The sequence below is a fragment of the Onychostruthus taczanowskii genome, unplaced genomic scaffold (genome assembly GCF_017590055.1).
Source record: "Onychostruthus taczanowskii isolate IOZ18803 unplaced genomic scaffold, ASM1759005v1 scaffold88, whole genome shotgun sequence".
Lineage (NCBI taxonomy): Eukaryota > Metazoa > Chordata > Aves > Passeriformes > Passeridae > Onychostruthus > Onychostruthus taczanowskii.
This window is the reverse complement of record NW_024506773.1, coordinates 935,195-961,163: the sequence shown is the minus strand read 5'-3', so window position 1 is coordinate 961,163 and position 25,969 is coordinate 935,195. Positions and strand designations below refer to the sequence as shown.

Here is a 25,969-nt window from a genome sequence, read left to right as displayed (position 1 = left end):
AAAAACTTTTAAAGTAAGTTGTAACATTAAGTTCTTTGTCTGCTGCCGGCGATGTGAGCTGATGGCATCGTCCCTTTGTCATGGTTTAAATGACAAAGGAAAGATGAGACTAATGCTGGAAAATACAACAACGTGAGATGTGTTCCTCAGCAGTCCCACCCCATTCATCTATTTCTACAGAGATTTCATTCACCTGGGACTTGGAAAAGGTACCGAAAAGCCAGGTGCAGGTATCCAACTCGGGTAAAAACTGTTCCTGGTGTGGAAAGAGCCATCTCAGCCAGGTGGTGTCAGTGCTGTTGTGCATTTAGTTAATTCAGTGGGTGACTTTGGTCTGAAGATGCAGAGCGGATGAAGTGATACACTGCCATACCCAAGAAATACCCAACCCTACTTATCTGGAAAATCAGCACTTTTTATCTTGTATTTATTTAACTGATCCAGCCTAATCCACTGTGAAAGCACTGCAGCAGGCTGGCTGCTTGGCTCTCTGGTGACCTTATAAACACTCCCTCTTCTAGGTAGCTGCCTAGCATCAAGTTTCCGCTAGACTGCTAGTGTTTTTCAATTTTTGGAGGTCAGAACATGTTATAAGCAATTTTTATGTTGTCACTCAAGAATGTTTGGATGGTTACTCAGTTCAGATCCAAATTATTTTGAAATTCATGGCTTTTAGATTTGAACTGGATAATCAAAATTGGAATCACTTTTCAGGTTCCCTCATTTCTTTTATGATGATAGCATTTGGTGCCAAATGAGGCATTTTAATCTCTTATTTTAATGCTGAAGTTATGTGATTTTTTTCACATTCCACATCAGAGAAATAGAGGTAATTAGAAGAAAATATTCATTTGTGTGTCTATAGAGGTATACTTAGCAGTCCGTTGAATTGTCATTTGAATTTCAAAATGCTTTAAGAAGTACAGGTTTACATTTATTTAAAAAAACCACAAACCCAAAACAAACCAAAACCAAAAAGCCTCAGCAAGATTTTTGCAGGGCAAGCACCATATGTAGTTTTATTGTGTTGTATATGGTGGTGATTTTAGCTTTCTAAGGAATCGAGAGTTAGAAGTAAACCTTCATCTGCACTCTGCTGTTTTGTTTATTCACTATTGAAACTTCATTGATTTTAAAACTACAGGTGTGAAACTTTCCTCATTAAATTGCATACTGCAGTTGATAGGGCACATCCATCTAAACCATTATCTTCTCTCTGGAAAATAAAAAAAAAAATAGTGTTGCTCACTGGTTTTACTTGATCATCATTATAGCAAAAAAGGAAGTAAGGGAAGGCATTCTCTTAGAATATACATTTTTTAAAACAGTAATATTAAGGGAGACTGAAACTGGCTTTCAGTGATTCTTCAGCCCTTCAAATGAAGCTATTGAAGGTAAGTGTAGTGTGTGAATGATCTTGTTGGTGCTGATTATTTCAATAAGTTTAAGGTGGTAAGACTGCATGCAGGAGGGAATCTTGGGACAGGATAAACCTAAAAATCAGCAGCATACCAAGGATGAAGGAAAGCTAGAAGAGGAGCTGCAACATAACAGCTGCTTTGCTGAAACTTTTACTTGGTTTTCCTCTTTGAAAGTGAAACACTTGTGGGCACACTTCATACCTAGAATTTCTTTCACTAATTTTTCTCCTGGTAGTCAAAACATCCTGTTCTTTTACTGTGTTTCAAGAAAATGGCACGGAGATGAAGTAAAGTTAGCAGCACAGACTTTCTTACTTGGTATATGGGGTGAAATTGTGGCCCTTTAGGAAATCAACAGAGAACTTCCAGCTGTGGGTTTAGGAGCTCCCCAAGGGGCTTGAACATAGCAAGTGGCAGTCCCTGGGATGGGGATTGTGTCCATTAAATTCAGGTTTGACAATACCTGATTGTACCAGTGAAATATTTATCTGGTCATGAGACTCTTTCACAAGTCATGACTGCCAGCTTGGGTATGTCTCAGTGCTTCCTCAGTCCCCACAAATCACATTGGTGGTGCCCCAGACAGCAGTGTCAGTATCAGTACCAGCAAATGCCATGTGCCAGCTCAGTGTGTGCTTAATGTTGAAAAGTTGCCTTAAATTTTGTAACCCCTTTTCTTTAGTTAGGGGTCCCTGAAGATATGTTTGATTTGACATGTCATCACTAGAGTTAAGAGTGTTTACACTTGCTAATGTTTTTTAAAAGTGTTCTTAAAAGAAAAAGTTAATGGCCCCTCATCTGATTTAAACCATTTTCCATCTTTCTTCTAGGCATATGTTTTTTCTTCCATTAGTATCCTATCATTTGCCATAGCCAGACTGCCATAGGTAGCACTCACTGCATTGCAAGTGGTGCCTTTTGTGCATTGCAGTGCCTGTGATTATTAAATATTAAAGTTTCTTTTCTTTAAATAAAGGCTTTCACTTTTTTATCAGACCTAAAGGCTATTAAGTTTTAAATGCCATTTGTTTTTCATTAAAAAGGCTTTTCTATTTTAAATCCTTGACTTATTTTTATTGGAAAAGTAATATTCATATATTTTTTTAAAATTATTGGTGCTTAATCCATTAGCTAAATACAGAGCAATAATCCCATATGGCAAAGTAGAGCTTGCTGGATGTGTGGGAGTGTGCATATGTGTGTACGTGCATGAATATCTTTATGCTTTCAGCCTTTTTTATTTTCCTCCTTTAACTTCTGCTTCCTCTAGCTTTGTCCTGGTGCAGAAATTACGAATGCTGATTAAAGATTCATGTATATTCACATGCAAATCTAGAAAATCAACCCAGTCCTGATGAGACCAGTGTTCATGCTTCTTGTCTTTCATTCTACCCCTATTTAGAGGTGCTCTGAATATGCTTTCTAAAATAAAAACTTACATTTGTTATGTGTTCCTCAGTTCATCTGCATTTAGTTGTAATGCTACCTCCTGTTTCAAAATCAGACAGATGAATCGTCTGCTGGAGGCATATGAGCATTGTAGACAGGATCAAACTTGGAGTTTATCAGCTGTACCCTTGTTAGGTGTTGTCATATTGGTCGATAGCGATCTTTGTTGTGGCTTTAGGGAGGCAGTGGGAGGTGGCATAAGAAGCCTGAGAGCTGTGAAGCTGGAAGAAATGTGTGTTCCCAGTATATCATGCTGACAGGAAACTTTGATTTGGTTGTCGTACATTTATACTAGAGTTAAAGCAAAAGTTAACACACAAGTACACTAAAACAGCAGATCACCATTTCTGCTACTTCTCTTCTCTGGTGATTTTTTTTCTGCAGAGCTCAAGGCTCCCCTGCACCATCTTCCCTGATGTAATGAGTCCTGTGTGTGGAAGACATTCCCAGGTGGGGGGCCCTGTAATGCCCTGGCTGGGGAGGGAAAAGGGAGTTCACTGAGATCACCTCCTTTGAAGAGTCACTCACTGTGCTGTGTTGCAGAACTGATGAAGAGATCTTGATACTGGTGGTCAAACTGCATGTCTTAATTTTTCTGCATCTCACCCAAAGGTTCTGCTCTGCTGCCACCATCATCTATGCACATTCACGTGTTATAGTTTGACCAACTCTAGTTGTAGTCAAGGCGTGTTAGAGAGGTACATGTGTAAACAAATGCTGCTAAAGTCTCCAAAAACAGTATACCATGTATTGTCCTGGGAATAAATTAACATGAATCCATCATGGATTTATGCCTTTACACAAAACTGAAACAGAAGAGAGAACTGATGCAGCTGGGTTTTTCCTCACTAATTTGAACAGGCTTTTCTGTGATTACAAGAAGGGTAGAAGAATGGGAAAAAGTTATTCTCTTATTAAATTTAAATTATTTAATAGTTGTTTTGACCACTTGTTTATGAATTGCAAAATTTTGCAGGGGTGTCAACATCTGTGGCAAAATCGTAACTTACAATAATCCCAGTTTGGTATCTCCTGGTTTTTGTCTGACATATTATGCTTGCAGAAGTAATTTGATCTAACTATATTATACTCATACTCTGTATAAAAGTTCATAAACTATTATTGCATTAAAAACATTTAACATTTTTGGTTTTGTTTTGACAGCTTACTTTTGTTTATGTTTTTCTCTTGTAGGTCCAAAATTGATTGACCTTACAAGTTTCACGTATACAAGCTATTGCAGGTTGTTTTCAGTGGCAACTCTTGTAATTTTTCTTTAAAATACCAGTTTTTCAAATACTTAAGGTCTCTGTTTATTTAAATTTAAAAGCCTGCAAACATGTTTTTGGCTTAATCTCCTAACTGTATTGGTATCCTTTCTTGGCCAACTGATATTTGGGGAAAAAAAATGGAATAGTTTTGAAGCTGACGAGAGATTCTTTGGACGTTATTGGTCTGGCTGTGAAATTAATCAGCTTTTTGAAGAATCGATAATAATTTTAAGCTTGCAATCTTGAAAATATTTCTATCTACCTGTTAGCCTTTTAGCCTGATTTTTATCATTCCCATAATTCTAAAAAGAAAAAAATATCATATTGCTTCCTTGTTTTTAGCCTTCAGTCTAGTGTGAAAATGGAAATGTTGGTTAAAGTTTAACCTAAGTGACCAACTAATATTTGAGAACGAAATATACTAAAATTATTTTCAATAACAGAGAAGATGTACTCAATATCTTCCTGACTCCTTACCACAGAGAAGTGCTTTTCATGACAAATTTAAAATCCATCTGTAAGGTTGTTGCCATGTGCAGGAACTCTTGTCCAGAGGAGGAATAATATTGAGTAAGAGAAACATTATTGCAGGAAATCAGCATGAGGTACCTTTTGTCAACAAGAGAGGAGAAGATTTCGATGCTGGTGGTTAAGGAGTTCTCCTGATTAAGCGCCAGGCTGTCCACTGTTATGTGTCTTTTTTTTTTTTTTTTTTTTTTTTTTTCTTCTGGAAAGATGGAATTTCTTTTTTTTTGTGTGTGTGTGTTTGAACACTCTGATGACATCTGTGATAGCCATCTCCCCATGGTTCCAGAAAGTTTCTTTTAAGTGACTAGATCGATGTAAGGCAGAAATTCTTTTTATCTGTGTTATGTATTCCTGGCTTGTGTGCCTATTCCCATGCAGAAACGCTCCAATTTCAGATGGACTGTGTCTGGTTTTGCCACAGTGGATATTGGTGTAGTCTGAATTTTACAATTTAGCTGGGAAGAAAACCCTGGGGACATAATTTCAGAGTCTTAACTTATTCACTAGAGGATGCTGCTTCTCATACAAATTGCTACAAATCTCTGTACTTACTGAGGCCAACTGTGAAATGAGAATAATAATGCTTATGCACCTTTATAAAGTGATTTTAAATCTACAAATGGAAATTTAAGTTCAAAGCATTATTATTATTAACCACATTTTCCAGATAGGATAATGAAGAAGACAGAAGTGTAGCTCCTTTTCTAAGTATCTTCTCCCCAAATGCACTAACATGCTGACCAGGGTGTATTTTCTGTTCCTCTCTGGATCTGATAAACTGCTGATAAGTCTTTTACAGCTGATAACAGTTATGTTTAGTCTGCATAAATTATGCTTTTAGATATTCAGCCATTATTTCCTCTAGATCTTGACCCAAATGTTGTTTAACACATAAAAATCTGCTCATCAGGATAGAAATAATTTTCCTTAAAAATTTCCTTAAAAACTTTCATTTTAAAGGGGGTGCCACTAGACTGACTATTGTATGATCATCAGTTCTATAAATTAATTTAATTTAATCTCTTAGTCCATGAAGCAGGTGGAGAAAGCCAAAGATTTCCACATGCAATCATATTACAAAAGTCATTAGATTAAGAAATAGTAATAAGCATGATACTGTTTCAATCACCCTTAAAGGTTTAAGCCTTTAGGATTTGCATTTTTAAGGGTAACTTCTTTGCTGCAAAGTCCAGAAAATCACCTTAAATGTATGAAAGCTAATGGTAAGACTGTATGTGGGACTTCTTTCACACTGAAAATGGCAACATTTGATTGATTTTAAAATCTGTCCAGTACTGTGAGGCTCAAGCCTCTGAAGCACAGTAATCAGTTGTATGTTAAATTTTAATTTCTGGCTGGAAGTACCAATGTGACTCAGGTTGCACACTAGATTTTCTGACTGGGTTGGGTTCTCCCTAGATAACTGATTTTGCAGAGGTTGTGGTAGAAGACCATAACCATTGTTAAAATGGAAACAAATGTGTGGTTCTTCTGGAATGGGTAATGTGGCTTTGATATTTACATCTACACCTGCCTTACAGTGCTGTTTTTCGTGGATTTTTTGGACTGTGTCACTGATGTCTCAGGCTGGGTGTGCTGAATGCTAAGGATGTTTTTAAAGGGCAGTGCTTAAATGGTGAGCTCTTGATACCTCTTTCTCTGTATCTTTCTGCCTGAAGCTGTGAGGATGTGTGAACAGCTGTGCACACTCAAAAGTCAAAGAGACTTTAGAAAAAAAGATATTAAACTAAGCTGGAGAGAAAGGCAGTTCTCTGCAAACATGTTGGACGATCACAAAGAGCTCTGGTGGATTTGGATGGAGTAGCAGTGTAAGCACTAGCATATGCTTTGAGGTCCACTTTAAATAGCCAAATAAACCAAAAGGCATCAGGATGAATTTACTTTATGGTAGTCTTTGTATTCAGGAGAAGTAATAAAATTATTTACAATATAATGTTGTGTTTAAGGAACTTAAATTAGGTCTTGGTAAGAGATACTGCTTATTTTAGAAGAGATGTTCACTAAGGCAGTCATTATACTTTTCTACTGTATAGATTTATGGTTTTGAAATGGTTATGCCCCATAACTCTTAATTAAGCTTGACAGTTTTAGCATTGAAATTGAAGTAGTTGGTTGGAAAAACAGTCTGCAAACAAGAGCTTCTCTTAATGGTCCCAGAGCTTGTGTTTGTTTACAGGCTTTACTGTATTGTGAGAAAAGGAAGAAAGTAACAGTTCTTTTAATTATCTATCATGTGCAGCATGTCAAAACAAGGGACTATAAACTAGCACAAGTGACTTACCGTAAAAGTGGTTATCATAGACTTTGTGTAGTGACTAAACCTACCAAACTTTATTAGAGTGACAGGTATCTTATGGGAACAGTTTGTCATAATGATTTGGAGGGTCTGCTAGAGTGAGTAGTCTACTTACAGACATGACCTACTTTTTTGTGAGCTGATCTTTGCTGGATATGGTGTCCTGTTCTGCCAGACTATGGTGATCCCTGTAATGCTGTCACACCATTTACTTGCAAACGGCTTTTTCAATCTTGTTTAAAAGTTACATGAATGTTAAACAGCTCTCATTACAAAATTCTCAACATTAGGTAATTATTTTATACCTGTGGAAGAAGAAGCAATATTCTGGTAGTGTTCTCTCTTTGTTACTTTACTTTGTTACGTTACTTTGTTACTACCCCCTCTTTTTATTCCAAGACACAGGTGTTGGTCAGCTCCTGATTTAAGTAAGCTTATTGTAGCTATTCAGTCCACAGAACTTTGATTTTAGGTCTTATTTTTCTGCCAGATGCAGCACAGTGACATATTACAGAATAAAATGTGAAGAGGAACTTCATCCAGGTTACATAAAAAATTCCTTACCTGACTGATACTGTAATGCAGTTTTCGTTGCCTTTGTGGTTTTTGTCTTTCTTTTTATTTATTTTACCTTGTTTTCTCCAAGTGTAGATTTATCTATTTACAAAATATGTACAGGAAGGGCTTTAAAATGTTTTTGTTAAAAAAATAAGCCAGTGGTGGATGTAAAGTTATGGAATGTCCTAAAGAAGGCAGCAAAACTGAGCTGCCTTCATCAGGTAAAAAAAATTGCTCTAGAAATAATAAAATGAAGCTCATGAAATCAGAAGACATAATTTTAAGATAAATGTTTGTAAAGGCTGGGAAATTAAGGTCATTGTCTTTCCTTCCTATATCTGTTAAAAACTCTTTGTAATATAAGAAAACATTCCTCTCCTCATCATTCTTTGCCAGAATCTTACTCCAGGGGCCCAAGCACCCTCCCACTGCCACCACTACTTGTGTGGGCTGTTGTTACAACCATCTGGAAAGCTCTCTTTGCCTTTCTGAACCTTCTGGATGGCACTCTGGACCTTGTATCAGATCCACTCCCTACAAAGTACAGAATAATCTGCTTTGGGAAAACAGCAAGACTGAAAAGGTGGTATGAGCACAAATGTCCTTTCTGACATGCACCCCAAAGGGGTTTGAGGTGTTGCAGAACCAACTGTCTCAGCATGGATTTTCATGAAAGCATATGAGGTAAAATCCTGGGAGTCAATGGGAGTTTACTTATCAGTCTCATCCATTATATCTGAGGAGTAAATAATTAATGTTACATGGGTCACAATTTGCTTAACTTTTTTAAACTCTGTGAACTTAGTAAATATGAAATCCAACTATCTCCAAAGTACATTGTAGCCTGGTTGAATGCTTTGTGCTTTTAAATAAGTGCTTAATTAGTACACATGAGTTCAGGACAGTGAAAGATAGTGTATTTCATTTGGATGGCTGAACAGAAGTAGGGAAAGAGAAGCCTGTAATTGTCCGCAGTGGAGTTTGGCCAGAAGCCATTTGTGATTTGTAATGTGTCTTATAAGATAAAGCTGAGAAGCGGAAAGGAACTTTTGTTTTTTCATATTGACTGATTTGCTGCATAAGAGTGTGATCTTCCTACAGTCACATAATGCCTGTTTTCCTCTTTCTGAGGACGGGACGTTGCTGTGTGCCTTCACAACATTATACTGGAGTTTAGCCCCTGAGCTACTCAGTGGATGCACACTGGACTTTCAATGATGGTGTACTTGCCCTCAGCGTGGTAGTGAGACTGTTTATACAGGGAAGAGGGAGAAATTGTATGCAAAGTACAATCCATCAGTGTAAGTGTACTAAGGAGGAATCAAGCTGAGTTTGGCAGTGGGAATACCATGAGAAATGGGAAGACTGAAGCATCTCAAATCCTGCTCTGTGAATGTGGACATTTTATGCTGTGTTGCAGAAAGTTGTTCCCTCCTTTTATGACTGCTAGTTCCAAGTCTTCTGAAGATAGTTAGAAAACCACTCTTCTTGCCTGAAAATTATCCTGCAAAACCAGAGGTTACACTGTTCTCCAAAAGCATATCACACATTAGGAAGGAGGCAGTGGATATAATCCTGTAATACCATGGTGAAGTAATTGGAGGATGTATTCAAAGTGGAAAAGAGAGGTTTGAATAAGTTGGAGCACAAACTTTGTTTAGGTCAGTGGACTGCAGAATCAGACTTCCACAGGCTACTCATGTTTTATGAAAATAGTCCCATCAATATATTTAATTTTGTAGCAGGGAGGGAAGAATCTTCCTCCCCAAGAATAATGTCATGTCTGGAGAGGAGAGCACTGTCTTGACTCAATTTGGATGAGAATGAATTTTGATAGAGAGGGAACCTCAATGTGGGTCATCAGTCTCCTGAAGGCACGCACTAATTTATCCATGCTGATAAAAGGTATAGCTCCTTCCCAGTTTTTAAAAACAAGATAGCTGACATTGTGAAGCAGGATCTAATAGGTATGCTCTGAAACCAGCTACTTGAAACACATGCTTCCAATGAGATCAGTAAAGAAATGTCTCGTTGGTGGATAGGAGTGGTGTTTTGACATCAAAAGAGGCACTGGGTTCTGTCAGCTTTTAAAGTGCATCTTGGTGCAAATAGAATTCAGACTTTTATGTGCATAGGAGATGTTAGTGCCAGGAACTGAAGGCTCAGTGGAGTGCTTGGTAGTAGCGAGCGGGGGTTCTAAATGCTGTGCAGTCAGGCACTTTTGTGTTCCCGTGGTTCTTATTCTTTGGCCAGTACTCTAATATGTGAATCATTAAATGCATATTATATTTTGTCAATCCTGTAGAAAATATCCAAAGATATCTGTTGACCATAGAAATGCTGCTGTACTGTTTGCTGAGCTGAATGTTTGCTGAAGGGGTTGTGCTTCATACCTATTTACCCAGAGAGACTGCTGACATCTGCCTGCTCTGCCTTGTGATTCCTTGAAGTCACCTTGCCCTTGCTGTGTGCAGATTGAGCTGACAGTATCGACTGCCGAGGGAGCTTGTATGCCTGGTTGTCTCCTTGGAAATAGAGACATCCCAGATAACAAGTATTGTTAGTGTGATGTATTCAGACAGTGTTGATGCTGTGTTTTTAAAATGCATGGAGGACAATACATTAGACCTGCTATTACAGAGCGAGAAAGTGAGCACATACCTTTGGTTTTCATTTAATTTGGAACTTCCTTGAATAGTAATAGTTGTTTATATTTTCTTAAGATTTGCTTTCATTTTCACTTTGATGCAGATTTAAGCTCCAATCTAATGATCTGTGCCTAGAAGTTTTAAGCACTAAAGTAAATTTTACCATAAGACTATCAATATTTTTGTAGCAATACTGTTTGTCTAATTCTTGTCTCTTAAGGTGTTCCAATTGGTACCAAACTTAAAAGGTGTCAAATGGCTACTGTTTCAGATTATATCTTGCCTGTAAATAACAAAGCAAAGCATTTAGTATTTTTATAGTGTAGTTGAAGTGAAATTAATGCATTTTAAAAGTTTACCTTAAGTGTGAAAATTGTGTCTGATTCTGCAAATTTGGTGACTAGTTTTCCCATTCTGCACAAAATTGTCTTTCCTCCTGCTATTTCACTTCCTATTCATCACTTCAGCATCACTTGGCTACTTTTTCCATGCCAAAGAATAAAACATACCTGAATAAAGTTGTAGTCCTCTACTTGTCTGTGCCTGTATCAGTAATCTCTCTTTTTTGGATTGTTGGATAATTTGAGTCCAGTCTTGAAAACTGGAAGAGTGTAAGCGAACAGGTGATAATATCTCACTAAACCAACCACTGCTGCTTCCACTTAATTCTGACCTTTGCTGTGCTTGACTGGAAATGAAAGTCCAGTTTGCACAAAGTGCAGAATGATGGGTATGGTCTGCCCACATCTCTTGAGACAAGCCAAAAGGATGTGAGGTAAATCAAACCAAAGGCCTTGCAGTTGCAAATGGTGCATCTGCCAGTGTGTGCCTCAGAAATCTTGTTTTATGGTTTGTGTACATTGCTGCCCCCCTCAAAGTGACTGGTTACTCCACTGTGTTTATTTTCAAATGAGAGTTGGTAGTGGGACACAAGCATCATTTCCATGTACATAGAAGTAAGTGCAGTTATGATTTCTATTTCAATAGTCAGTTCTCGTGATTCAGTTGAGTTCTGTGTTGCCCTAGAGAGTTGAATCCTGCCATGACATTTCTTTGTGATGCTGGACAAGTTATCTAAAGCTCAGGATTCACTACTGGGAATTGTGTGACCTCATTCTGCTTGACCAGACTGAGATGTTTGACACATAAAGAGCAGAAGTCCCAAGTACTCAGAAATGCAGCTATAGACTATAGGACTTAGGATGAAAAGAAGTGTCCCATCACACACTGAAATCAGAAATGCAGCTCTCATGTTCTCCAGAGAAGCATCAGCTTTAATTGACAAATTCCATTGCAAGGCATGGCACCTTTCTAGGCACAGTGGTTGATGATTTGGGTAAATTATCCCATGTGTGTGGCCATGTTTGTAACTTATTGTGAGAAATTAGTTGGTTTGAATTCATCCACATAAATTCTTGTAGAGTGTTCTCCAGAGGGTAGCACATTGCAGCTTTTCAATAAGACTGCACAAATCCTCTTTTCTTCCTGCTCTTCCTGTTGGAATTTGCCTGGAGAATTAAGAGCTGCAAAATATTTTAAAATCAATAGAATTTACATGAAAAAATGACCACTAAAATGCATTGACAGGGATAACAGTGCCTTTGCACAAGAATCAGTTGGGTATGCATGTTTGATTTATTCATTCAAGAAGTTTGAGAACCTGTTTGTAAGGTCTGTGATCCTTTTGCATAATTTGTGCAGGTTTATTATTGGAGTTATCACTGTTATGAGGAAAATTAAATGGCTTGTTTGGAGGCTTGGGATTCAATGTGGAAAAAGCAGCTACACAATGTTTTATAAGCAGTGGCTATAATTAATACAGTAGTCTAAGCTTAACTGTTTCTCTGAATTAAAGCTGACAACTACCTTTTCAGCAACAGCACAGATGGAGGAAGTAGATTTTACTGACTTGAATTCTTTCAATTTTCAGAGTAGTAGTTCTGCAGGAGTTGTGAAACTTTTAAAATGTGAAACGTTTATATTTTAGAGTGTTGATTTGGTCTGCATAATGATCCTGGGAAATTATCCTTTTTTAAATCGGTATAACAGCAGAGCACTGGGTTTCCCAATGAAAGGAAGCACTATTGAGGGAAATCTTAGTTCAAGAAAGAGAACAGCAGAATGAGGAGTGTTTTTGTGTAAGGTGCACTATTTGTTCTGTTCAAAGTGAGCTTTTAGCCTAAAAGATAACCTTAGAAAGCAGCATCTTAGGGTTTGCTGTAAGTGCTTTTTCAGGAGTTTATAATGCTATATTTATAAGTTTTAAGTCCCTCTCACACCTTCCACACATGATAGATAAAACTGTCAGATTGGCTCTTATATATAAAAATCTTAAGTTTAGAGCTAAATTTTGATGAATATAAAAGTACAAAAGTGTCATGTAAGTTAAACTGATCTTGTGGCATAAAATATAAATAAAAATTCGGAAGTCAAAAGCCATGTGGCTATTGGCATATTTACATAAATGTTTTACTGTGGATCAAGAATATAATTTTGAAGCAAGTCTCATGATCCTGCCTGTTTGCTGTGGTTTGCTTTACATTGCAGGGCGGTTTTGGAATATGTAAACTAATTTCCTTTTGGATGAAAAGGTGCTGCAAGAGTGCACATAACTCTCTCCTACTGCTAATGGGTTTACAAAACCAGACTAAACTTAACCTGAAGTAGCCTCTCTCTCTCCCTTTCTCCCAAAACGTGTATAATGTGAATATCATACCTTCACCACCAACAGTTTTGTTTTACAGACTGATTTTATTCTGCCATGCTACTTGCCAAGGTAGATCTAGATACTACTCATAGTGAGCTGCCAAAGATATTAACTGATAGAATCTTGTCTTTTGAATTGGAAGCCAACTTTTCAAGAAATGCTATATCAGCAACTAAATTAGGAATTGTATGTGTGAAGCAAGTAGGAAAATACAGGTGGGTTTTTCAATGTCTAAATAACCAAAAAGCAAACAACCATGATGAAGAAAGCCTTTCAGGAAAGGGGGAATGATCCTTAGACTGACAGACCCATTCCTCCTTGGTTTCTGATCAATAATTTACTTCATTCCTAGTGGTGAGATTGTTCCATTTGAGTATTTTTTGGAAGTGGGTGGTAGCTCTTCAAAAAGCCCTGAATGAAATGGTCCATTTCAATAAGAAGAGTATCAGTTTTGACTTAACAAAGCACCTTGGAGACAGATTCTTTCTTGGCAGAAAAATGGTGCAGATTTTGTGCTGATCCCCCAAACTCCTTTGTTTTAGTTTGAAAACCCCAAGTTGCCCCAGTAATCTTGCTCTGGTGATCTGTAGCAATAGCTGGATCAGTTGTCACTGTGGTTTTGTTATGTTTGCTGGTTTCATGAACTGCTTTCTCTAGGGTTTATTATGGTAGGCTCACAGTAAATCTAACTTATGTGGAATTCCTAGAATCACAGTTTTGGTGTTAATTCTTGTGCAGCTGAAGGAACGTCAACCAAAGAGCTGCCTCAACCTGTTTCTCTCCTCTCTTATCAGTTTTGGAACTGTGAAAAACAGCCTTGTCCCTTCCTACATACTCTGGCATTTAAGTAGGCAGTGATTGTTCATTTAAAATTAATCTGAGGGTTAGGAACTTTCTGAGTAAGTTATGGTACTGGAAAACAATTTTTTTTTTTTTTTTTGTGTTTGGGGTTTTTTGTTTGGTTTGGTGGGGTTTTTTTGTTGTTTTTTTTTTTTTTTTGTTTGGGTTTTTGTTTCATTGGGGGGTTTTTGTTTGGCTATTTTTTGTGGGTTTTTTTTGTTTTGGTGTGGATTTTTTGTTTGTTTTTGCTGTCATGGTATATTTATATATATCATGGTGTATCTGTAGATTGACGTGAGAGCAGAAACATGAGCAAGAAGAAATTTTCAGTGAGATCATTTAGAGCTTTTTCTCTCAGAAGCTGTTTTTTATTTGGACATCCACCTATATGATCAGGAACGTGTATAACTGCAGTGTCTTTTCAACGGATCTTGGTTAGTATCTTGGGTATTTAGATATATTTCTATCAGTATACAAATTTTCTGGAAACTTACAACCATCTTCCAACTTTCAGCTCTGCCCTATAATACTTGTCTCTTTCCTACTTCTTCCTCTGTACTGAACCTGCTTCTTTAATGATGCTTGATAGATCACTGGAATGGAAAGGAATGGCTCCTCTTCAGGCAAACAGTAAAATGCAAATACCAAAGAAACAAACCAAAAACATTCATTGTTTAGTGGAAGCCACTTTGTGTGTCTGAAACTCTGAATTTGAAGTCATACTTTGTCAGCACCTTGAGGTATTCCTGTATCTTAGCCCAGCGTGTCCCCCCATTGTGTGTTACCACTTGTGTCATGTCAGAAAGTCTGGGAATAGCAGTGATCTTTCCCAAAGGGCCTCTTGTTTGAAGCATTGAAAGTTTTTTCTCTGCTTCAGAAAATTTAATACCAACATACTCACAGTATGCAGAAAAACTCTTAGTGATACGATTCTAACACTGAAAGAAAGCAAAGTGGCATATATTATTTTATTGGCTACCAGAGCAGAGGTTGTCTTTAAAAATATGTGTGCCTTTTACCTGTGCTTTGTGACAGACATATAGTCTGAAGACTGGCACTTGGCAAAGGGAAATCAATTAAAAATGCATAATTATATGATAAATATTTATAAAATAAATAAATATAATATGACAGGGAGAAGCCAAGAAGGCTTTTAGAATAGCAAATCTATGCTCTAAAATATATTGGAATTGTTCAGACTGAGTTACAATGTGGTAAAATGTCACTGCATAGGCAGTGCATAGGCTATCAGGGATATTCACAGCACTTTTATCAAAAGTCCTTTTCAAAGCAAGCATGAGAAGTTTAAACAAAGAAGTTCAGCTAAATAATTTTGGAAAGAAGAAAAAGAAAACAATTTTCAGGAAGAATGGGGTGATGGTGCCAGTGTAGAAACTTGTAGGCATTGCTGATTGATTGATTGATTGATTGACGGACTGATTTGTAACTTAGGAAAGCTTTCCAACAGGAATAAAAGTGATCCAGCTTTATTCAAAGATTAGGAATTTTCCAAGTCTGCTAGAAGATTTTTAAACTATATTTTTTATGTAACTGCCCGTTCGCATAGTTGTGCACATGTTCATTCTTACTCAGTAAGTTATGCCTCTAAGACTTCAAGGTTTATAAGTATCAAATAGAAAAACAAGAGGGGGGAAGAATTTGGTTCCTTAAATGTAAGTAAAAATTTCCTATAATAATCCTCCTTTTCTGTAGGCCTGTACATCACAGACCTTACTGTGTGGCTAATTCTTCTACAGGAGAACTTTGACCATGGGACTTGACTCCATTTGTTCTCTGTGTTGATGTAAATATCAAGAATAAGCTGCAGGTTTTGTAGGGAGCAATTTATTCTTTTCTGCTTTTGCTGCAGATGGTTGAATTTGTCCAAGCTGCAAGAGCTGCAAAAGTACATAATTAAAGAGAAAATTTTACTAAAAATGTAAGAAACTATGCAAGAGAGAAACTTGTTCTGCCTTTAGCAAAAGGCTCACAAAAGTTTCTTCAGTGGAGATATTCATATCTGGGGATATTGCTGGTGATTTCTTGCTTACAGAAACCTCTTTCCCATTAGTCCAAACAGAGCACAATGTCAGTAAGAGTTGGGTCAGGGTGCTAATTATCTTTGTGAAAAATAAATGGGTAGACAGTCCAGGAGATAGATGTGTCCTAATTTGTTGAGTGCTTTTAAAGCTAAATGGGCTTGAAGTAGATTTGTTTTCAAATGAATAGCCAGTAGAGTGTTCAGAGCAGTGGCACAGTGAGCTCTCCTCAGTTTTTCCTCACAGTGATGAATGTTGCATATTCTGTCTGTTGATGTGGTCTTTGCCATCAGATGTCCCAATTTATTAATAGTTTTTAGGGCAATGGTTGTAAATTATTGCAGCCCAATTTTATTACTGTTTTACGTCTACCTAGGACTGAGCCTCATGTGCACCTTTATATTAACTCAGCAGGCACCATTAAAATATTGACATTTAGGCTCATTTTGGTAGCATTAATCATAGCATTAATCATAGCATTTTATCATGCCTTAATTGTATGAAATGACTGGTTTGAACTGACTAGAGTGTTCATTTCTCTAAAAGCAGGTGAAGCAATAATTTCCATTTCTGTACTTTTTCAACCCATAACTGTACTTTGAAAAACCCAAACAAGAAACAGACCTAAAGACATAATCCCACCATCTCCTAACTGTGTGTGCTGTGGGCATCTACTTCCTAACTTCTTTGCAACAACTGAACATGTAAGATCCAGCAGCTCTTCTGGGCCTCACTGGAAGCTCTTGAAAGTGTCATTTCTGAAAATCAGCCTCTGAAATCTCAGTGTAGACACCTACAGCCAGGCCTTGGCTTCAAAAATGTACCCTAATATATATAACAAGAGTACTTCTGATGTACAAAAAGCCCTGCAATCTGTGGCTGTTTTCATATGCTGAAATGGCTTACGGGTTTAAAACAGGCACAGAAATGCCTTTTGTGATTCACCAGCAAGAATAGGCTTACAGCACCCATGCCTGCTTTGTCTTACTATACCAGTAACAGAACCTTGATATTTGCTGCTCTTTTCAATGGAGAGCATCACTAGATGGTTATGTTTAATACAAGGAGTTGGCAGCCTTTCTCACTTAACAATCATTAGGAGATCTGCTGCTGAGGTCCCATTTTGTGAGGCAGCTGGAAATTGGCACTTAATTTAAACATATTGTTTTCTACCTTTCTCTTCAAGTTCAAGGACAAGGCAAAACTGTTCAGACTACACAGAGAAAAAACTTTTTCTCACTTTCCTTTGTTTATTTGGTCTTTCCACTTCTCCACTTATTCCCTGTGAAAATTTATTCCCCTATATGAATTAAATGGAAGTGAGACCAGTGTCAGCAAAGATGGAAGCAGAAGGCTTGAGGGAAGGTATTTGAAAGCACCAGGCAGAAGATAGCTATGATAATCATGTAGACTTCTAACTGGAGTGAAAATCATCTAGGTCTTCATTTCTGTTTCTCTTGATACTTATGAAGGAGGACAACACTATTGCTTCTGTTTTAGGAAACTGAGGCCTCGAATGGGTCTCAGATGCAGAATAGTGGTATCCCAGTCTGCTAACCTTCACTTTGTTCTCCTAATCACACATTTAATTAATTATTTTAAAGGCTGCCCCTTCCAATTCCCATCCTTAGGTGTTCTTTCAACTTCAGCAGTTTGACCAGCTGTATTTTCCTTGATAACAGGATAAAGCTTAGGCCACAGGCTTCTACTGTAGCTTTCTGCCTCCTGCTATACTGGATCTTCTCAAAAGACTTTCTAGTGATAGAGGTTTTCTTTTTTCAGTTACAGTGGCTTCACATGACCAAATATTATTCATTAACTTGATTGCCTAAGGATGTCAAACTCCAGGGGAAACTTGTATTCCTATATGATTGGCAAGATAATTAGGAAGTGAAATAATGCAAATCCCACTGCAGGCAGCCGTCAAAGATTTACGTATTTACTCTTTGAATTCAAAGTGTGTCATATCATACATCCTTCCTTTCTTTTAAGGCTTTTCTAACTGTAGGTTTATTACTGACCTTCAGAATGCACGTTTTGCAGGGGCAGGAGGCTTTGTGAGCTCAATCAAGTTGGGCTGGTAAATCCACTGAGATTTTTAGTCTGCAGTATCACCTAGATAACACAGGCTAAAGTACTAGCTTTTGATTTTAAGCTCCTGAGTCACAGCGTTTCATTCTTTATTTGTAGAGTATCTACCACAATTAGAGCTTCTACATGATATGAAAACACAGGCACAGAGCCACTAATGGCAGCAAGAGTTCTGCATCCTCCAGGAGGGTAGAATATTGGGTATAAGTTAGAGATATCTTATATGGAGTCTCCTCCAGCCTTCCCCATTAACAGAGACCAGAGTAAGCTCATATCAGTAATTGCTGCACCCAGGCAGCAGTAGCAAGTGGGAGATTTAATGAGAGAGCTGTATAGATGTGGGGTCCTGTTGAGGATGGCCTTCAGTAAGTAAAAGTCACTTATAAATTAAACATGTAGCAAAATCCTACCAAGTAAAAGATATCTTATGAAGTTCTGACAGTTTCTCAGTCTGACAGTGGTAAAACCTGAGAAGCAAGGATATTAGTTACTCTGATGTGGTTGGACTAAAATTCATCTGGCAAAAAAATAAAAAAAAAAGGACAAAAAAAATCAATATTCTTGCTAATGAGAACCAACATTTGTCTTACAGGGAATCTGAAGTTTTGCCTTCTGATTCTGAACCAGCCTTTCAACAAAGGTCATTTCCATTGTCTGTGGAGCAGAGGTAATAATAACTTACATACATCTTCATTTGCTTATTTTCTTAGCTGTTACCCAGCTAATGTACTTCGTGTCTGTTGAATTGCAGTGTGGTGATTTCCTCTTTACTAGAGCAACCCTCTGGTGAGGGTGTGAACTGGCAGAGTATGTCTCTTGTTGCTGAATGCAGCAAACGGGCTGATTATGTAAATTCTGCATCCCTGCATTGCACATGTCAGAGGGAACTTTGTGCACTGATCTGTGTAAGACTGTGGCTTTTCAGAGGCTTCTTAGGAACGATCATTGTTTTGCTGACAAAGTGTAGCAGATCAATGATGCATTTAAGAGTCTGGAAGTGAGCATTTCTTTAAAGGTCATCAATGAAATGTGTTAAATTTAATCAAAATAAAATGAACCGTGTAGATATTAAGTTGTGAAAGCGGTGGGGAATTTGTGTGCTTGTCAGAAATATGCAAATCAGATTTCACTACCCCTTTGTTAAACATGCACAGTGCTAATCATCGTCTCTGGTATGATTGCTTCAGATTTACTGACATTTTGTGGAGATATGTAAATCTTTACAAGCTTGGAGCTATTAATTCCTCCATGCAGGAACGTAGTCCTTCAGAAGCTTTCTGAAAAGCCACAGGAACTGTCTCTAACTTATTCCCAGGATGGGAACCTTGCAGAGAGATTCCTCTTAACTGGCTGGAGCAGACAGAGCTATTTGGTTGCACCATAGACATAAGGACTGGCAGGGGGTAGCTGTACAGTTAAAAGGAATTGGAATAAGGGACGAAGTGAGCAGGATATATTCGTAGCACTTAATTCCAGTAAACCCAAATTAGGTACCCATATAGCCAGAAGAGCAATAAAAACAGGAAAATAATTGTACAAGATGATTCAAAGCGTCTGAACAAATGCTGTACCCCAAACAGACTCACTTTCATTTGCATAATCAGCAAGAAAGTAACAAGCACTCAGTGGAAGGGCTGTCCAGTCATTTTATAGATGTGATTCTGCATATTTTTTCATTTAAAAAGATACACTGAAATACCTGCTTTGTATTAAATAGACTAGAAAACAAGGTGAAGCATTTGATCTTATTTCTTTGTCCCACCTTTCCTGTTTTCAGGATCAGGGTTAAAAAAAGAGACAGTTAACCAGACATGCACAGTTTCTGAATGGCAGTATTTAGTGTCTTGTAGTACCTTGCATGTGTTGCTTTAGTGTTGTATTTTCTTGATCAGACTTTTTTTTTGTCTGTCCTTTGGAATTTAAATCTGCCTCATTTGATCAAACCATGGGGCATAGTGTTCTTAGTGTAACACTAATGACCCTTTAAACTATAGTGTTTCTTTAATGGGTTGAAATAAGAAGCTGAATAAAGTCAAGTAGGCCAAAGACTATCTAATTCGAAGCTGCCTCAATGGGTTCCTGTTCTCTGAGCATAACTGTTTTGAAAGTGATCACTGGTGCTGTAAACTCCAAAGAGTTTGTGGGAGGAGCAGAAGTCCTAATTAAGCTATTAAGACTTTTGTTGGTAGATTACTTTAAGAAATAGGTGGATATTTTCTAAGTAAAATGACAAATGGAGGTGGTTACTTGGTAAACATGAAATGTTTTTCTTCAAAGCATCTCAGCTGCAGCAAACATTAGTGAATCCAGGACAAGGTTTTGGTAATGCCTGGCTTACAGTGCTAATGGCCTTCTTTAGGTGTCAGCAGTTTTCTGGATCCTGCTTCTGGAGGAGCTTTAGCACAGGGACTGTTGCAGGACTACAAGAAGCTGGTGGTTTGGTATTTGAAGTTCTGAAGGAATCCTTAGGAACAATGCTTGATGACCAGCTGTATATGCTTGAGATACCATAAAGGGGAGATGAGAAGGAAATAATGGGGCTGTTAATCCACAGGATATTGCTAGCTACATAAACCTGGGGAGAAAGAGAGGAAAATACAAAGGAAAAATAAGATAAAATATTGTCTCACTTCCCTGAGTTACAGGAATCTTGAGTTGTTATACTCAGTACAGAATCCTGAGATGTATTATTTTCCAGTCGTTTGGGTCCTATTGTCCTGGTTTAGGGCAAATTTGGGAGGAAAGCAAATGATACAAGCATCATAGAGTTACCCTACGACACCTATCAAAATAACTTCTTTAATTAGTCCTGTCAGCTTAATGTCAAGTAAAAAGTGGTGTGATGTGAGATGTCTTAAGTTTAAAAAAAAATCACATCAATAAGTGGGTATTCTGGGCTAAAATCATCCCAGGTGTAACTCCTCTTGACCTTGAGAAAAAGTGGTTGCAGCTAATTAACCTTTGTCTTATTACACACATTTATGAAATCTATTTTTACTGACATACTTTCAAAATAACTATTTCAGTCAGTACAAGTTTGCATGAACTTCCTTCCTTGTGGTTTGTGAAGGACACTGAAATCAGATTTCATCACTTCCAAGGGACCTCTTTTACCATTCTTGCCATACAAGCTGGATAAGTGACAATAGTGAAGGAATACATGGTAATGACTCTATGATTTTAGCCTATTATATATCATTACTGTAAGGAATCAGTCTAGAATATGTTCACTTGTTTGGTGTTTGGTACAGTCATGCAGTATTAGTGCTGTCCTAAAAGCAGAATGGATGAAATGCTGGAGAAGGGACAATTTGCAAAAGCAGGATGAAGACTAACTAATATGGCAGACAACACCGGTTGTTCCCTGAAGGATTTATTGGGCTGCATGTAGTGAGAAAGGGAAAAACCAAATGGCAAGAGAAATTAAAGAGAATAGGTCAGTAAAGGGGAATAGGAAGTAATGTGGAAAATATGTCTAAGAGCTTTTTTCAGAGCTGCACAGTTTTCTGTCTGTGAGTTTTCTATAAGGAAGACTGGATCCAGTAGGCCTTACCTTAACACTGTCGTGCATCCTAAATTCCTGCTTATGCAAAGTTTCTAGCTCCTGGATTGAATCTTGTTAATGAAAAAAATATGGTTGTGGAAAAATCCAGTTTGAATTAGTCTCTGGGGCTACTTCTTAAGTGATTTCAAATGTAAATATATCTTTGACAGAATTGACTGTGAGTTGAAAGTCTGAAACTGTCTTTATGTTAAGTTTGAGAAGTAGAGAAGGTTTTAGTGGCTGAAAACAGAATGGGGTTTCTGGGGAATAGATGAAAGTTCCTGAGACTGTGATTCTGCTTTTTAAAATCTCTTTAATCAGAAATGCAATGACTTACTTATGCCAAGAATTACAGCTATGTCTAGTGATTTAAGTGCTCTGATTTTTTGATGTCTCCCTAGGGAAGAGGCAGAATCATTGAAGTGCTGAGAAATCACCTCAGTGAAATTTGCCTTAAGTTCAGGATCTGAAATTTTTTTCTTGTTTCTGAAAACATTACCCCTACAAGCTACTCAAATGATCCAGAATTTTCTTATGGCTCTGCTTTGTGATAGGATGTTAAATGGCTGTACATTGCAGAGTACTTTCCTCTCTTAAATGTTGACAATGACAGCTGTAAAGAACAAGGAGTTATGCTCTAGAAAATAAGATTAGTATTTAAAAAGTCAGAGTGAAAGGACAATATTCTATAGCAACCTGATGACATTGGGCTTTATAGTAGGAAAATGTGTCCATGTATATTTTTTAGTTCTCACAATGATTGTGATATATTGGCCACTGTGCCTTCCTCAAAAGGGTTGTGATTTCTTTCCACAAATAAATACTTTCCGTGAAAGCTTTCAATCGAACAAAACATGTTGAACAACTTCAAATTTTAGCCATTCGTACTACCAAATGTCCTTGGCTAATGTGTTAGAGTAAGCTACCAATATCCCTTTGGAACGGGCTGACTGAATCCTGACTTGTGGGAGGTGTGTTTAATGTTGGACAAGTGCATAGAAAGGAGACATCTATGAAACCAGGCTGCAAAAATGTCCTTCAGGTGCACATCCCTAAACAGTCTCTTCCATGGACAGTTCTTTCCAGTGAAGGAACTTGGGATCTAGCTGCATCTTCTTATGCTGCTCTACAGACAACATGACCAGACACTTCATGTGCATAGTATATGGGCATTTTATGACACCTTGAAGGTCATGAAAATGGAGGAGCTCCAGAAAGAGAAATGTTGCTCACCCTGGAGGCTGCAGCTCTATATTGTGTGGGGGGTCTATATATTGAGATAACAGAAAGCATTCTTCTACAGCCGCAGTGTAGTAAGTCAAATCCAAACTCTGTTAAATTGTCTTCAAACAGTATTTTCTTAGACTATTTATATTGTGATGTCTTATCCATAAGCTGAGTTTTCTCTATCAATACCCATACTGCAACTGCTCAATCAAAGCAGCTGTTGCACTCTAAATCTTCTCTTGAATGTCAGACAACTTTCCTGTCAAGGCCAGCCCACCCTTTGGTGAAAATGCTGATAATGAATGGTTGGTTAGCACCTAGAGGTGACTGTGCATTACCAAATCTCTCCTTACTAAACAATCAGATCAGAAAAGGTGCTGATTTGTATGAACGATTTCCAAATGTCATAGGCTAAGAATCTGTCTTTGAATGCCACATGCTCCCATACATTTTATGTTCCATATGCTTTTTTCTGCAATGGTGATTGATATTTTGAATGTCTTCAGATGAGGTTTAAGAGGGAAATAAGATACAAGTGCTACTACAAAATTCAGGTATCAGTTCAGATGTACAGAGGGGAAGGTAACAGATCAATTGGAACAGTCTTAAAGTCTCAGAGCAGAAGAAAGGATATTGTAGTTTAATAAGAGGAGACGAAATAACCTGACTTTTACTGGTGCTATTTTTTTCTTCTCTATGACTGATACCTTTTCCTTTAGTCTTTAGGGGTTGAACTCACCTACACTTCCAGAATTATTAGTGTGTGCAGCCATTCACTTGCCTTTTTACCTGTCATCCAATGAGCTTGCCTTGTTGGCATATGGTGAGCTTTTTTCCCACCTTTTATTTTCATTTCTAGCTGAACTTACTTGTAATATATCTCAAATTTGTACTGGACCTAGAATTGGCAGTTGGCATAAAACTTGAGGGAATTCAGAGCAGCTACTATTAATAAATAGGAAAATGTTCATAAAAATGGTGATTGGGATGTCGCATGGACTTGTATGCTTTATTGCACTTTCTAGCAGGCATCCAGACTAGCAGTAACTCTTACTGCTGGCCTCAGTTAAATTACTCTGTTCTCCACTGAGAACAGAGGGACTTTGTTCTATTAGACTTCTAAAACATCAATATGAAGTTCAATTTTCCACATTTGAATCAAAACAGGAATATAATTTCTAGTTTGTGTTTAGTATGTTCTGTGACACTTAAATTTAGATTTAAGCAACATTTTTTTTATGGTGATGTTCTTGTTGTTGGATTGCATGTGAGTTAAGTCCTTCAACTGCAGGAGTCTGAGAGAAGTTATTTCAAGTGTTCTTAAGGGTTAAAAACTGGCCCTCTCTAGGGCTGGCTAGCACCATGCTTTAAGCTTGGACATGAACCACAGAATCATTTGGAAAAGACCTCCAAGATCATTGAGTCCAGCCTTAGATTGATCACCACCTGGCACATGGCACTACATGCCACATCCAGCTGTTTATTGAACATCTCCAGGGACTGTGACCTTACCCCTTCCCTGGGCAGCCCATTCCAGTATTTAACAACCCTTTCTGGGAAGAAGTTCCTTCTGATGTCCAGCCTGAACCTTCCCTGGAGCTGTTTGAGGTTACATCCTCTTATCTTGTGACTTGTTACCTGGGAGAAGAGTCTGCTTTCCACCTGGCTGCAATCTCCTTTCAGGCAGTTGTAGAGAGTGATGGGGTCTGCCCTGAGCCTCCTTTTCTCCAGGCTAAACAACCCCAGCTCCCTCAGCCTCTCCTCACAGGGCTTGTGTTCCAGACACTTCACCAGCCTTGTAGCCCTTCTTTGGACGTGCTCCAGCACCTCAGTGTCTTTTTTGAAATGAGACAAGACAAAACTGGACACAGGACTCAAGGTGCAAAGTAGGATCTGGGTCTTAGGACATGCAGTAGTTTGCACTAGAAGGGATTTTGGAATGAGAGCTTTTGTAGATTAGCTTTGCCCATGACTCTGTATAAGCTTGATATCAACCAGATTTTCAGTGGTGAACTGGAAGCTTAAATTTATCTTTAGAAAGCCAGGCTTAAAACTTCAGAAATATGATAAAATTACTCTATTTGTGACATATATATTTTTAGTGCCTTTCTGGTTCGGAATTTGGGCTCTTGAGAGACGTAGCCTAGGTGTGTGGACAATTTAAAAGGCAGGTCTCGGTGCTTTTTGTGAATTTTTAGCAGAGCTAAAGGCAAAGCTGAGGACAGAGCTGATCTTCTAGGCCTTTTGCGTGGTTCAAGTTCCCTCGCCATAGTAGAAGCTGTGACAGAATGAGGTCTAGATAAATTTTGAGACATAGTAGGGTGAATATGCTTTGTTGTTGATTTTAGTTCTCTGCAAATCCAGCAGCAGGAAATTCTGGCATCTAAAATAATTTTTGCTTGTTTTATGGATTTGAGATTTTGTTTGAAAAATGAAAAAAAAAATAGAGTAATTAAGATTCCCCTCTGTGATGCTTTGAAAAACTAAACCCCACTGAGCTGAAGTTCAGAGTAACAGAACAATAGAGAATTACTTTGAAGTACCAGTGAGAAGCATAACAGATGATTACAGCACAAGGAAAAAATGGGAGGCTATTACAGTGCTTTTTCTATGAAGCCAGGATGCAAATCCCATTAGGGGAGTTCTATTGCTACAAGATTTGCTGTATGGAAGCCTTTGATAGCATTGTGCTATATATCTGGTTACCATGATGTTTCCCAGAGGACTGTTGAAAGAAGGAGCTTTGGAAAACACTGTCAGGAGATTGCTTTGGAGCACCCCAAGCAGAAAGAGAAGCATAAGACAATAGGCAAAAAAGATTATTCATGGCTCATTTTGTTAGTGATTCAAGAAGAACAATTGTCCTGGGAATGAACTCGAGGAGCAGCAGTGAATGCATGAGGTTAGGATAAGTAAGACCTGGGTCAGAAAAGAGCAGGTTTTTAATCCCATGAAAGGAACTCTAGGATTTTCACTGCCTCAAGCTACACAGTGGAAAGTATATAAAAACATTGTTTCTCTGGGAGTTACTACAGGGCAAAAGTATTATTTTCACAGCTAGAACTTAGCATGAATCCATTACTAGGGTGAAGTGTTAAGGTCTTGTAAAATATGGATGTTACCTAGGGTTGCCAGTGTCAGGGTCTTCTCACTGGCTCGGATGGCCTTTGGATCAAACCATTGTGTTATAGTCTTCATTTTTCTCTTACTCCAGGGTTGCCTTAGGGCAGACAAACCTTTTTTTTTTTAATAATAAGGAAATTAAAAAAAAAAAAAAGGAAAGAAAAGAAAACAAAAGAAAAAAAAGTCTCAAGAAGCCCACAGTGATA

At 37.8% G+C, this 25,969-nt stretch overlaps 1 protein-coding gene across 2 annotated transcripts in view; it reads left to right on the top strand.

The window, feature by feature from the left end:
• TPK1 (thiamin pyrophosphokinase 1) overlaps positions 1 to 25,969 on the top strand; it is a 304,971-nt gene that overhangs the window by 38,566 nt on the left and 240,436 nt on the right. The window contains exon 2 of one of the 2 annotated variants that reach the window (XM_041425229.1): positions 18,462 to 18,536. The exons of the other annotated variant lie outside the window; for it this stretch is intronic. Coding sequence (XP_041281163.1) covers positions 18,462 to 18,536 — 75 coding nt within the window. The remainder of the gene's footprint in view (positions 1 to 18,461; positions 18,537 to 25,969) is intronic. 2 annotated transcript variants of the gene reach the window in all.